This window comes from Melanotaenia boesemani, chromosome 12 (genome assembly GCF_017639745.1).
Source record: "Melanotaenia boesemani isolate fMelBoe1 chromosome 12, fMelBoe1.pri, whole genome shotgun sequence".
NCBI lineage: Eukaryota > Metazoa > Chordata > Actinopteri > Atheriniformes > Melanotaeniidae > Melanotaenia > Melanotaenia boesemani.
In genome coordinates, this window is record NC_055693.1 from 36,026,676 (window position 1) to 36,039,541 (window position 12,866).

Consider the following 12,866-nt stretch of genomic DNA (forward strand, 5'->3'; position numbering starts at 1 on the left):
ATCAGTTAAGTCCACCTGACAAACTTGCTAAGAAAAATGTGAAATATAAAGGAAATGGTAAATATTAAATAAAATGATTTAACTGAAATGAAGAAAAAAGGTTACCAGACCAGGCTCAGTGTGTGGCTATCTGGGCGGCCATCACAGCTTTCATATATTTTATTCTGCAACTTCCTATAAACCCGGAACAGTCTTATTTTGAAAGGTTCGTATCTCATGTTAACAGCAAATGACGGTGTAAAAATGACGCAAACGTATTTCACGGAGCTAATACGGTAATGAGATGCAGTAAAAAGCACAGTACCAACCTTACACCAGTCGATAGTGGCAACAAGGTAAATTTAATGACTACATTAAGGCTTGTAAAAATCTTGTTTTTTTGTGTAAACATTGCTAAACTGATGCTGTAAGCTAACTGAGGTATCAGAAGTATCGGCATACAGAAATGTAAAGTACCTGTTTGTGTTCTTTATTTTGTTTAGCTCTTACGTTGGTTCAAGACAGTTTGGATGGAATAAAAACCACTACATCAGTTAAGAGTGTTTTTTCCACTGGGACGCTACATATTATATATTATATATATATATTCTGTTTGAACCATATAATTGTTATGCAGTCATAGTCAGATACTTCCCACTATACCTGATAGTACCTGGTAGTACCTGATAGCACCAGATAGTACCTGGTAGTAGCTGATAGTACCTGGTAGTATCTGATAGTACCTGGTTGTACCTGATAGTACCAAATAGTACCTGGTAGTAGCTGATAGTACCTGTTAGTACCTGATAGTACCCGGTAGTATCTGATAGTACCTGGTAGTATCTGATAGTACCTGGTTGTACCTGATAGTACCAAATAGTACCTGGTAGTAGCTGATAGTACCAGTTAGTACCTGATAGTACCCGGTAGTATCTGATAGTACCTGGTAGTATCTGATAGTACCTGGTTGTACCTGATAGTACCTGGTAGTACCTAATAGTACCCGGTAGTATCTGATAGTACCTGGTAGTATCTGATAGTACCTGATAGTACCTGGTAGTACCTGAAAGTACCAAATAGTACCTGGTAGTAGCTGATAGTACCAGTTAGTACCTGATAGTACCCGGTAGTATCTGATAGTACCTGGTTGTACCTGATAGTACCTGGTAGTACCTGATAGTACCCGGTAGTATCTGAATATTTACCTGGTAGTACCTGATAGTAGCTGATAGTACCTGTTAGTACCTGATAGTACACGGTAGTATCTGATAGTACCTGGTTGTACCATATAGTACCAGATAGTACCTGGTAGTATCTGATAGTACCCGGTAGTATCTGATAGTACCCGGTAGTTTCTGATAGTCCCTGTTAGTACCTGATAGTACCTGTTAGTATCTGATAGTACCTGTTAGTATCTGATAGTACCTGTTAGTATCTGATAGTACCCGGTAGTATCTGATAGTACCTGTTAGTACCTGATAGTACCCGGTAGTATCTGATAGTACCCGGTAGTTTCTGATAGTCCCTGTTAGTACCTGATAGTACCCGTTAGTATCTGATAGTACCTGTTAGTATCTGATAGTACCCGGTAGTATCTGATAGTACCTGTTAGTACCTGATAGTACCCGGTAGTACCCGGTAGTATCTGATAGTACCCGGTAGTATCTGATAGTACCTGGTAGTATCTGATAGTAACTGCCTGCAGTGTGACGTGTCCCTGTCCCTCCTCTTCATCTTCTCCTCTTCCTCATCATAATGTAATTATATTCTGTGTTCTGGCCGACTCTCAGATGTTTAAGGAGGTTTGCAGTGTTGCTATAGAAACCGCTATGTCTTCCCACACTCATACATCACAACGTTGCGGTTCAGCTCCACACGTGAAGCTAAAGTCACATATGACTTTAGAAAACGTAGTTCCTGCTAACTGGGTCTAATTTAGAGAAGATCCTGATATTCTGGTTACTTTCTACTGTATATCAGTAGTGCGGATATTTTGGTATCGATCCGACATCACTAGTTTTGTATTTGTTTCTTTACTGTACCAAAAAAAGAAAAAACTAACTGTGACCTTAAGCCATGTATGTATATATATATATATATATATATATATATAAATAAACAAGTATTACAACCAAACATGTTTTGCTGCCGGTCATCATGGAAGCACGATGAGCATGATTATGACGGACCAATGGCGGCTCTGCTGTATGAAGTCAGCTGTAAGCTTGACATCGCCGTTGTGGGGGTGTGATGAGGCGTCTTGGTCGACCAGTCCTCCCTCGCCCTCTTGAACAATGCTTCTGTAGTTGCTTCACACTTCCTGTGTTCAGGGTGTCGGCGTTCAGTGTAACTGTCAGCCGCCACCCAGAGCGACATCTTCCTGTTTCTGGTAAGTGTGCTTTAAAAGTATTTATCACTAATAGAAAAGAAAGGAAACCGTTTCTGGCTTTTTGGTTCCTGTGATGTTCTCCTGTTACCTGCTCTTACCTGCTGAGGCCTTCTTTAGAACAAAGTGACGGAGGGAAGAGTAGAGTCAAAAACACTGTGAGGAACTGTGAATTCATGTTGTTTTAACGTTTCGTCAAACTTACCTCTTCAATGCAGAACTCTGCAGCAAAACCTCACTTCTGCACCAGTTTGTGGTCGTTTAGGAGTTTATGCTGAGCCCCAGAAGATTAGCTCGTTTTTACTGAAACTGGGCTGGATTTACAAGCACCGACTGGCACCAAACGCCTCTGAATCTTTACCATCAAGCAGATTTACATTTTAAGCCTTCAACCAAGTAAAAGAACAATGTCTTTGCTCGGTGGATGAATTAAGTCTTCAGTTTTACCTGGAACAGAATGAAACATCTGTTATCCACCACAAAGCAGCAAAACGGACCTTTATTATGGCGGTATTAATGTTTGTCACTAACATGCAGCTTGTCTGACTAATTATTTCATTGTACTGAACTTGCTGATTAGTTGGAGTCAAATAACTGCTTTATTAAGTTTGGTTCAACATCAGGAACAAATATCAGGTAAACATTGTTTTCAGGATTGCATCATTTTTTAACTTTCTGCAACATTTACTCCTTTCGTGGCCCGTTCACGTGCACATCCAGATCACGGTGCTGCAGAGAGGTTGGGTTCCTGCCAGGTTCTTTGTGTCAGCATGAAACTTCACAGGTTTTATTTTCTCTCCTCAGCGTTGCAGGAAGTGGTGGCTGCTTGCTGTTTGCTCACATTCGGCTAAAGCAGCATCTTCATGTTAAAACTCAGCTGTGTGAAACAGGAAGTTGAACTTTGACATGCAGCCGTGTTTTTAGGGTGGAGTTTTTTCTTTTCACTTCTTTTCAAGAAGCTTTGCTGCATCACAGTAAGAAAATGTATTCATGTATTTAAAAGCCAGAGCTCATTCCTGGCTCATCTCCAGTTTTTAAGGGAAGCCTCGTAAGCAGGAACAGATATGAACACTGAAACAGAGAAATCCTGGCTGGATAAGCTGATGAGGACGTTTCTAGTCTGACTGAAAAGAGGAAACACTGTAATGAGACAACTTCTTCCTTTCATGGTGCAGACTGTGAACCACTGTGACGTGACAACTGCCCACCCTGTCATGACTGCATGATGCTGCATGATGCATTTCCGTGTTAACCAACCAGTTTCCCACCTCTTCCAGGACTTTATCTTCTCCTTTTCACAACCAATGATTTGACTCATACTTCAGATTAAATTCTGGTTCATTTAAAGGCTCATCCTACACCGTGCAGCATCTACTGTTCCTGACTTCCAAACACTTGATCTAAAACAAATTACAAAAATTCCATAAACTAAGTTTCTGTTAAAACTGTAACAGCAACCCAACACAAACAAGCAGTGTATGTCTGTAGCGCTCTGCTGGCAAAATCAGACCTATAAACTCTGTATGATCCAGTGGAGCCAAGAGCTTTATACGTTCCAGGAGCAGAAAGATCAAACTGTTATTTGGATTTTACAACAAAGGAAATCTAAATTAGGGGGAGTTCATCCTTCTTGTAGTTCCATTAAACATTTTAGATCCACTGGGAGGGTTTACTGATTCCTAGTACTACTTTACTGATTCCTAGTACTACTTTACTGATTCCTAGGACTACTTTACCGATTCCTAGGACTACTTTACCGATTCCTAGGACTACTTTACCGATTCCTAGGACTACTTTACTGATTCCTAGGACTACTTTACCGATTCCTAGGACTACTTTACCGATTCCTAGGACTACTTTACTGATTCCTAGGACTACTTTACTGATTCCTAGGACTACTTTACAGATTCCTAGGACTACTTTACCGATTGCTATTACTACTTTACCGATTCCTAGGACTACTTTACCGATTCCTAGGACTACTTTACCGATTCCTAGGACTACTTTACTGATTCCTAGGACTACTTTACCGATTCCTAGGACTACTTTACCGATTGCTATTACTACTTTACCGATTCCTAGGACTACTTTACCGATTCCTAGGACTACTTTACTGATTCCTAGGACTACTTTACCGATTCCTAGGACTACTTTACTGATTCCTAGGACTACTTTACCGATTCCTAGGACTACCTACTCTGACACAGTAACACGTATCTTGATTCTGACTGTTCTGTAGTAATCTACCATGTCTCAGCGTTGTAGAGACCAGGATTATACATACAACTCTCGTAGTTGTGCAGATGTGCTTAATTTATTTTGGGTTTGTTCTTTCAGACAGGAAGCTGAAAAAAACAGACTTAATCAAAAAGAGGTTAAAACATGACGTTTCTAACTGTTGAGTCATGTCATGGAGATAAAGGACACACAAAGGCCAGAAATGAAATACCTCCTGTTTCTAGGGTGTTAACTTGGCCTTGAATTTAGGAACAAAAACTCATCATTGTGGCCTTTACATATTTCTGACTTGACGTTAAAGTGGCTGGTTCTGTCCGGCTTTGTAAGTATAGCTGGGTTTGGCCATGTCACCAAATCACACTGCCGGGTGTAATAGCGTTGATGGTGCTGTCCTGTGTGTTAAGCAGCGTAGATGGGGGTAACTCAGAATCAGTCTACACTGATCCGTCTAGCAGTGATGGTGGCAGGAAGGTTGTGATAAACTGAGCTGTGGCTCTCAGTCAGTTTTAAATCCACCGAGCTCCTGAGAGAGATCCGTTCCTTCACAGATAGGAACAGATTAGGAATGGTCTGCATGCCTCGGAGCTTGGATTTTATACACCTGTGGCCATGGAAGTGATTGCAGCACCTGATTTCAATTATTTGGATGGATGAGTGAATACTTTTGGAAATAGAGAGTATAAGGATGTGGTTTATAGATCCTGATTCTAAGCCTTCATGTTAGGTTTTCCTTTCAGTTTTGGCTCTGTTTGGAGTTAAGTCTGCTGTCTGGGACAGAGTTCCCTTGTTGTAGCTTTAATTTAATCGGTGTGAAATGTAGGTGTGTTTGAGGTCTAAATATTAAAATAATAAAAAACAATAGCATATTTTAAAGGATGTCTTTGTTTCTGATCTTCTGTTTGTGTTTTCTGCCTTCAGGACATGGATCGCTGTTTCTTTTTACTTCTGCTTCTGCTGATGAGCAGAAACGGTAAGTTTAATGATAAAGTCATCAACATTTGTTTTCTGGGCATTCAATGGAGGACTACGATGGAGGACCGAAACTACCAAAATCAAAAATAAATACAGAAATATAAAAATGTCTTGATAAACAAATTGATATGCAAGGTAAATTACACAATAAATATTCAAAAATATTTTTTCCATTAAGAAACCAATGAAATGTGACCTGAATTTATATATTTTTTTTCATTTTTAATTATTAAATTTAATTTTTTTCATTAATATTCCTGTTTATTTACTTTCCTATAAAATTTTCAGTTCAACTTATTCATTTATATTGTAATTTTTAAAAATTTATTTTGGTTCCTGTATTTATTTCTGTCTCCTTTTTACATTTCTGTTTGATTTCTGCATCATGTAAATTAGGGGGCGGTCTTTCAAGACGTGTCTTGAGCCAGAAGATCCTCTCCTATTCAAATCAAATCAAACTTTATTTATAAAGCACTTTTCATGCTGGGACAACACAAAGTGCTTTACATGAAAAATCAATTTATGTATATTAGAAACAAAAGAGCCTTTGCACACATCAAAAGAGACTACATAACAAAAAAAAATACAGTCTTTCATACAGTTGCACGCACTAACATGCATATATCATATATACATGGGGCTATTTTTCTATCTTTAATCAAGAGCGCAATTGTTCGCTTTGAGAGCAAGATTTCTGGTTTTCACACTCAAATATCATCCTGCTCGCTCTCAAAACTCTGCTCTCACACTCAGAAAGTCCCTCTTGCTTTCAAATATATTGTTCTTCCTTTCAAAACTCAGACGCTCAGACTTGGTCTCTTTCCCTCACACTCAGACACTTTCTCTGCGCACTCAAAACTTCTGCTCTTGGATATTTTTCCCTCTCTCTTGGGTTGCAGAAAGAGCTGTCTGTCAAACCTCCTCCAGCCAATAGAATACGAGCTAATTCGAGCAACTCGTCCTCCCCTTCTTCAGGGTGCGCTTGTTTTACTTGACACAGTGACGCCACACTCTTAGCCCACATTTTGTTTGAATATAAACTATTTAGTAGTGACTAATTATCATTTTATGTTTTGTATAACAGTTTCTCATTAATAAAACAAATAAGTTGTTTCGAATAGTTTTCTACATTGTGCAGTGTAATAATAATGATTAGCACAGAAAACTCAACATGTTACGTTTCTGTCAGAGGGGGCAGGGCTATTTTCAAAACTCAACATATCCCGACCGCAAAGGCTCATGGGAGATGCAGATTCAGCTGGAATTTAACCTTTTTTTTTATTGCTGTGCTATAAATTTGAGTTTTCTGCTTCAATTCATGTGTCATGTAAACAAGTAGACAATGTCATAAAGTTCTGCCCTCTTTGAATTTTAAATTTGGCACCATGAATGCAAAGGATGGTGCAGGAAAGGAAACCACCACCATCTAGTTTTATACTGTATAATGATTAAAGTAAAGAATAGTTATTGCCATTGTTCAATTTAAAGTTCTAGTTGTTGTGGTTTTAGATGTGTCAGTGAGAATAAATATCTACAAGTTATTCTTCTATGTGTGTCAAAGGTCAGTGAAAATACTGAACAGCATGTGTAAATGTAAGAGAATTCAGTTAAAACTACTGGAGGTGTTAAAGAAATTTAGATAAGTTAACTAATGGGTGGTAAATTCTAATGGTTGGTCATGTTGATACAACTTGAAATGTTTCGGCATTTGTGAAAACTAGAATGGTTTAAGGAAACGGGTTTCCACGAAAATGTCTAGTAAGCTTTGACTTTCACAAAGTCGAAGCAGATAAAGCTGTTTGGCAACTGGCAGGCGCCAATAACATCTAGCCTACCAGATTAAATTGATCAAATTAAAAATAAAGAAGTTAATTTACCTGCACTCTAATCCTGGATTAGTTCAGTTTACTAGAAAATATTGTGGAAACCCGTTGCTACTACCCGCCTCCAGTAGTTTTAACTGAATTCTCTTACATTTACACATGCTGTTCAGTATTTTCACTGACCTTTGACACACATAGAAGAATAACTTGTAGATATTTATTCTCACTGACACATCTAAAACCACAACAACTAGAACTTTAAATTGAACAATGGCAATAACTATTCTTTACTTTAATCATTATACAGTATAAAACTAGATGATGGTGGTTTCCTTTCCTGTACCGTCCTTTGCATTCATGGTGCCAAATTTAAAATTCAAAGAGGGCAGAACTTTATGACATTGTCTACTTGTTAACATGATTAATGTTAATTAATCTACTGTATCAAAGGCGGCGCTTAGATCCAGTAGAACCAGGACAGAAAGTTTCTGTGAGTCTAATGCTGGGCTCACACCAAACGATTTTCACGGTCGCAGACTAAAAACGGACGTCTTTAGGAAATCTTAGGAGTTTTGCTGGAGTCACAGCGCGCTCCCGTCATCTCCATCGTTAGGTGTGAGCTGGTAATCTGGCTGTTTAACGTCAATCTTTCTCCAGTCTTGGATCTGTGACAATTTCTAACATGTTAGATATTATCGCAAGTTGCAGTGACGAAACACGATCAACAACCAATAGATGAGCTCTGACAAAAGCAGAAACAGGAATCCCGACATTCAGACCACCGGCAAAAAAGGACGGGGGGGACAAGAAGCGGTGATGAAACGTCGTCGGTGGAGCGTCCAGAAAGAGGAGCGGATGTTATTAAGATGTAAACGTCTGCTGTGGATCATTTATGTGTTACAGTATAATGATCTAACAAATAAGAGAATAAAAACTCGTTCATCCCTCCAGATTCTGATGAGTCGGTGTAACACCTGGTGGAGATGAAGAGCCACACTTAATAATGATGATGTGTAATTCCCTCCTGGATGGAAACTCTCCCCTTGTTTGCTTTACTGTGTGCAGATCAGCCCTGTTCCATATCAACTGTCCAACATGTCACAAAAAATGCTAAAAGAATCTAGTTGTAATTTGTGACCCTATAGATTCACAGTCTTTGTCAAATCTAAGTCTGAGACTTAAGACTCTAAACATTGGTCTTTAGATGTGAGCTGGTAGTCTTTCAGAGTTTTAAAAGTCTTCTGGTGTAAGCCCAGCCTTAGTTAGATCTAAGATCGTTAGCAATTTTTAAAGGGCCATCTCGGTACTGTGGTTTGTCCTAAAACCAGACTGATATTTTTCTAAAATATGCAAAAACTCATGTAATTGCATAAAGTTTTTCAATAATTATACTTAAAAACAGTAAGTTGGATACAGGTCGGTAGTTATCAAGACTGTCTATCTCTAAATTACTCTTCTTCAGAAGGGGCCTCACCACCGCCGTTTTAAGGGCAGCAGGGAGGACGCCCGTCTGAAGAGAGTAATTTACAACGTCTAAAAGCTCACACTCAAAGAAACCATAAAATGTTTTAAAAAGTGATGTGGGAATTGGGTCTAAAAGGCAAGTTGTTGTGTTAAGTTGGGAGAAAACTCGACCAAGCATCTTTGCATCAACCAGGACAAAACTCTCCAGTGTTTCCTCACATAAAAGCAAAGCTTCAGGTCTGTTTAAATCAAGATGTTGTTCAGATAAAGGACAGGATCTAATAGCACTGATTTTAATTCTGAAGTGGCCTGGAAAGTCCTCGCATGCAGAGTCTGATGCAGGCATGGAAGACTTATTAAAACTTGTGTTTATTAAAAGATCTATTGTTTTAAAAAGAAATTTGCGGTTATTCTTGTATTCTGTAATAAGATTGGAAAAATGAAGTGTTCTGGCTTGTTTAACTGTTTTATTGTAGGTTTTAAGTTCCTTAAAAATTTTTAAATAAATGATTTATTTTGTTTTCCTCCATTTCCTCTCTGCTCTGCTGCAATGTCTTGACTTCTTTGATTTGCTCATTCCTCCACGGTGGTGTGGGTTTTTTATTTTATTATTTTAGGTTTGAGAGGAGCTACAGCATCGATAGCTGACTTAAGTTTGCTGTTAAAATGATCCACAATAAAATCACATGATGCAGGTAAAATCTGAGCAGGAGTTTGGTTTAAAATTTCAATAAAATTTGCAGCCACTTCAGAAGTAATATATCGTTTCCTCACAGTTCTCACTGAGGCCTCCTGTTGGTTAAAAGTGGTGATGTTAAAAACCACACAGTAGTGGTCTGACACAGCCAGGTCAACAACAGAGGACACACCAGTGGACAGACCATAGGGTATTGCCAGGTCCAGGGTGTGTCCGCTGTTGTGAGTAGGCTGTGTGACATGTTTGAAATCTAGACAGTTTAAAATATTTAAAAACTCCTCTGCAAGAGCATCAGATCTGTTGTCAATGTGTAGGTTAAAATCACCAGTTATTAAAATTTTACTGTATCTTGAGTGTATCACAGTTAAAAAGTCAGAAAATTCTTGTATAAAGCAGGAGACAGGCTTGGGTGGTCTATAAACAGTCACAGATAAAATAGGTGGGTTGCTAAAAACAAAAGCATGACATTCAAATGATGAGTAGTTATCTAAAAACAATATTTTTGCTAAGATTGATCCTCGAGCAATTGATGCAGTACCACCCCCTCTTCTGCCTCCCCTGATTGAAAATAAAAAATTTAAATTTGGGGGAGAAGCCTCAGTGAGGACAGCTGGAGCATCAGCATCAAGCCAGGTTTCAGTTAAAAAGAGACAGTCAATTTTATTATCTGAAATAAGATCATTAATTATAAAAGATTTGTTTAAAAGAGAGCGGATATTTAGAAGTGCCATGTTAAAAGTCATAAGTGAGTTCTTTTGTTGAGTAATGGATCTAGAATTTGTAGGGGCTATGGGAATGGGACGGAGACATGGAATGATAGAGATATGTGACTGAGGGTGTTTGTAATGCCTATTGGTGATGAGTACTGGTATATGATGGTGAATAAGGTCGGGTTGGACTGGGGATGTGTTCTGGCTGTGATGTCGATCCGAGAATAATTTGCAGGAGTGGAGTGGGAGTTCAATATTCATGGAAAAGAGTTGTGATCCTGTTTGATTTGGATGAATGCCATCTGATTTAAAGAGATATAGTCTAGTGTAAAAGGATGAGAAGTTGTCGACATATGGAATGTTGATGGAGTTGCAGAAACCTTTAAGCCAGATATGGAGCTGCTGGAGGCGGCTGAATGTGACATCTCCAAAACGGGGGGAGGGCAGTGGTCTGGAAATTATACATTGTTTGTTTAAATATTTAATGCTGTGGATGAGGTGGATGAAGTGTTTTTTAAGGGTCTCTGACTGCTGTAGTTTCATGTCGTTTACACCAGCATAGACAATAAATGTGGAAACAAAGGGGTGTTGATGGGAGAGCATGTGGGTGGAGTCAGTGATGTCCTTAACAAGTGCACCTGGATAACAGAATGTGCAGCACCTGTTGACTCGAATATGCCTGACCATAGATGATCCCACGATGAAAGCGTCTGGACTTTGGCCATTTGACCCAGTTCTGACAGCTAACACATTCTGGTCAGCAACCGAAGGCCATGCAGCAACAGTAGAAAAGGAGGATGCGGTCTCTCGGGTGGAGGTTCCGGCTGCAGGCACCAGGTGTCAACACCGAGCAGGTCACAGGCTGTTAGTGCAGAGAGAGCTGTGCAGCCGATCCTTCCTGCCTGGCATGGTCTAGTTTAGTCTAGTTCGGCTGACTGTGGCATCGGGAGGTTTTAAGCCGGTCTGGCAGAAACTGGCTTTCAACATGTTGAACTCTGCATGCTGACACAGTCACCGAGTCATCCACTGGGTTTATACACAAGCCAATTTTTGTTTAGGAGTTTCTTTTTTGTTGTTGTTTTATTTTTATGTGTGTATTTCTGGTTCTTTGGTTTTTGTTGTGATACATGTTGTTGTTGTCTTGGTTATTTTTTAGGACCTCCTGATGATTGTCTGCTTAGTTTACCTGTAAAAGCTGTAGGAAATTCTCTGGTGTGTTTCTGTACAGGTGTAGCAGCTGGGTGGATTGAATCTCGTTGCTTCTGTCTACTGGATCTTTGTCTCCTCTTCCTTCTGTCTACTTTCCTTTTTACTTCTCTCCATTCCTGTCCTTTTTTTTTCCTGTCCCCTTTGGTCAGGCCCAGCAAGATAAATTCCATAATGCCAAATAAAGATAAAATATATTTAAGCAAATAAAGAAATTAAAAATGAGATTATCAAGAGGAGCCTTATATCCATAAAGCTCCTCTTGGCAAAGTAAATTTGTTCGGCACAACACAGCAGCCAGACCATCATTCTGCCACCACCATGCTGGACAGGACAAGTTAAAAAAAAAAAAACAGGAGACTGTACAGGACCTTCGGCACGTTGCTCTTTGAGCTTAAAAGTCACACCATCACTGATGACTGTTTCTTGTTTGGTGTGGATCAGAGCGGCTGTTCCAGCTGCAGACCTGCACAGCTAACAGGCTGGAGGTTCTGGTGAAGCTGGCAGTGGTACTTAGAGAACCTGGATAGCCGAGATGAAAACTTGTGAACGTCTGCTGAAGGTTGCCACCAAAAATTAAAGAACCTCCCCTGAACCACCGTTTCCTTTCTTCCTGTCCACCACAGGAAAACATGCTCCAGCCTTTCTTTAACTCTGTCATACAAGTTTCCCTCACTTGTAAAGACAAATATAAAGGAAAAATATTTTATTGGATTAATTAACACAGCTCTCATTGTTGCGGTCAGGACAGGTCGACTGCCAGAATGCACCGACTCTTTCTCAGCCAACTGAGCACAGTGCCAGAGACGGCGCTGAAGTTCAACGATTCGCGGCTTCCAACATGCATTACAAGGTGGTTGGCCCTGTCGTCCTTTCATTCACTTAATGGAACTGTATAAAGCAAGTACAGCTAACGGATGGATGGAGAATGCTATTGCTGAGTGACGTAGAGCTGAAACAGACGGGACAAACCTGAGGAGATGATGCCCAAGCTAACCAAAGAGTTGAGATGCAGCTGGGAAATAAGTAACTGCTGGTCAGGCCTGGCAGGCCCAAAAGTGTTGTGAGGGTCTGGTGGGAACGTCTGGCGGAGACCCCTGTCAATGAGACTTTCAGCTCCCACTTCCAGCAGAGCTTCAGTGATGTCCCGGGTGAGGCGGGGGACGTTGTGCCAAGTGGGCTGTGTTCCACACCTCTTTTGTTGAGGCAGCAGAAGCGATTCACAGCCGAGTGTGAAGCAGCTGGGATGAGAATTATCACCTCCAAATCTGAGACCATGGTCCTCAGCTGGAAAAGGATGGCGTGTCCTCTCCAGGTCGGGAATGAGGACCTGCCCCAAGTGGAGTGTCACGGGTGGCAGTGCGGCTTGATAAAGGCTGCCACCGTGGGTT

At 40.1% G+C, this 12,866-nt stretch overlaps 1 protein-coding gene across 3 annotated transcripts in view; it reads left to right on the forward strand.

Annotated features, from left to right (window-relative positions):
- The first annotated feature begins 256 nt into the window (after positions 1-256).
- Positions 257-12,866, forward strand: part of itgb2 (integrin, beta 2) — a 38,319-nt gene continuing 25,709 nt past the window's right edge. Inside the window, exons 1-2 of one of the 3 annotated variants that reach the window (XM_042002089.1) lie at positions 257-275; positions 5,522-5,573. In XM_042002089.1, coding sequence (XP_041858023.1) covers positions 5,525-5,573 — 49 coding nt within the window. In that variant the 5' untranslated portion in view covers positions 257-275; positions 5,522-5,524. Of the gene's footprint in view, positions 336-2,165; positions 2,369-5,521; positions 5,574-12,866 lie in introns of those variants that run through there. The other 2 variants (XM_042002087.1, XM_042002088.1) reach the window with 2 other exon arrangements.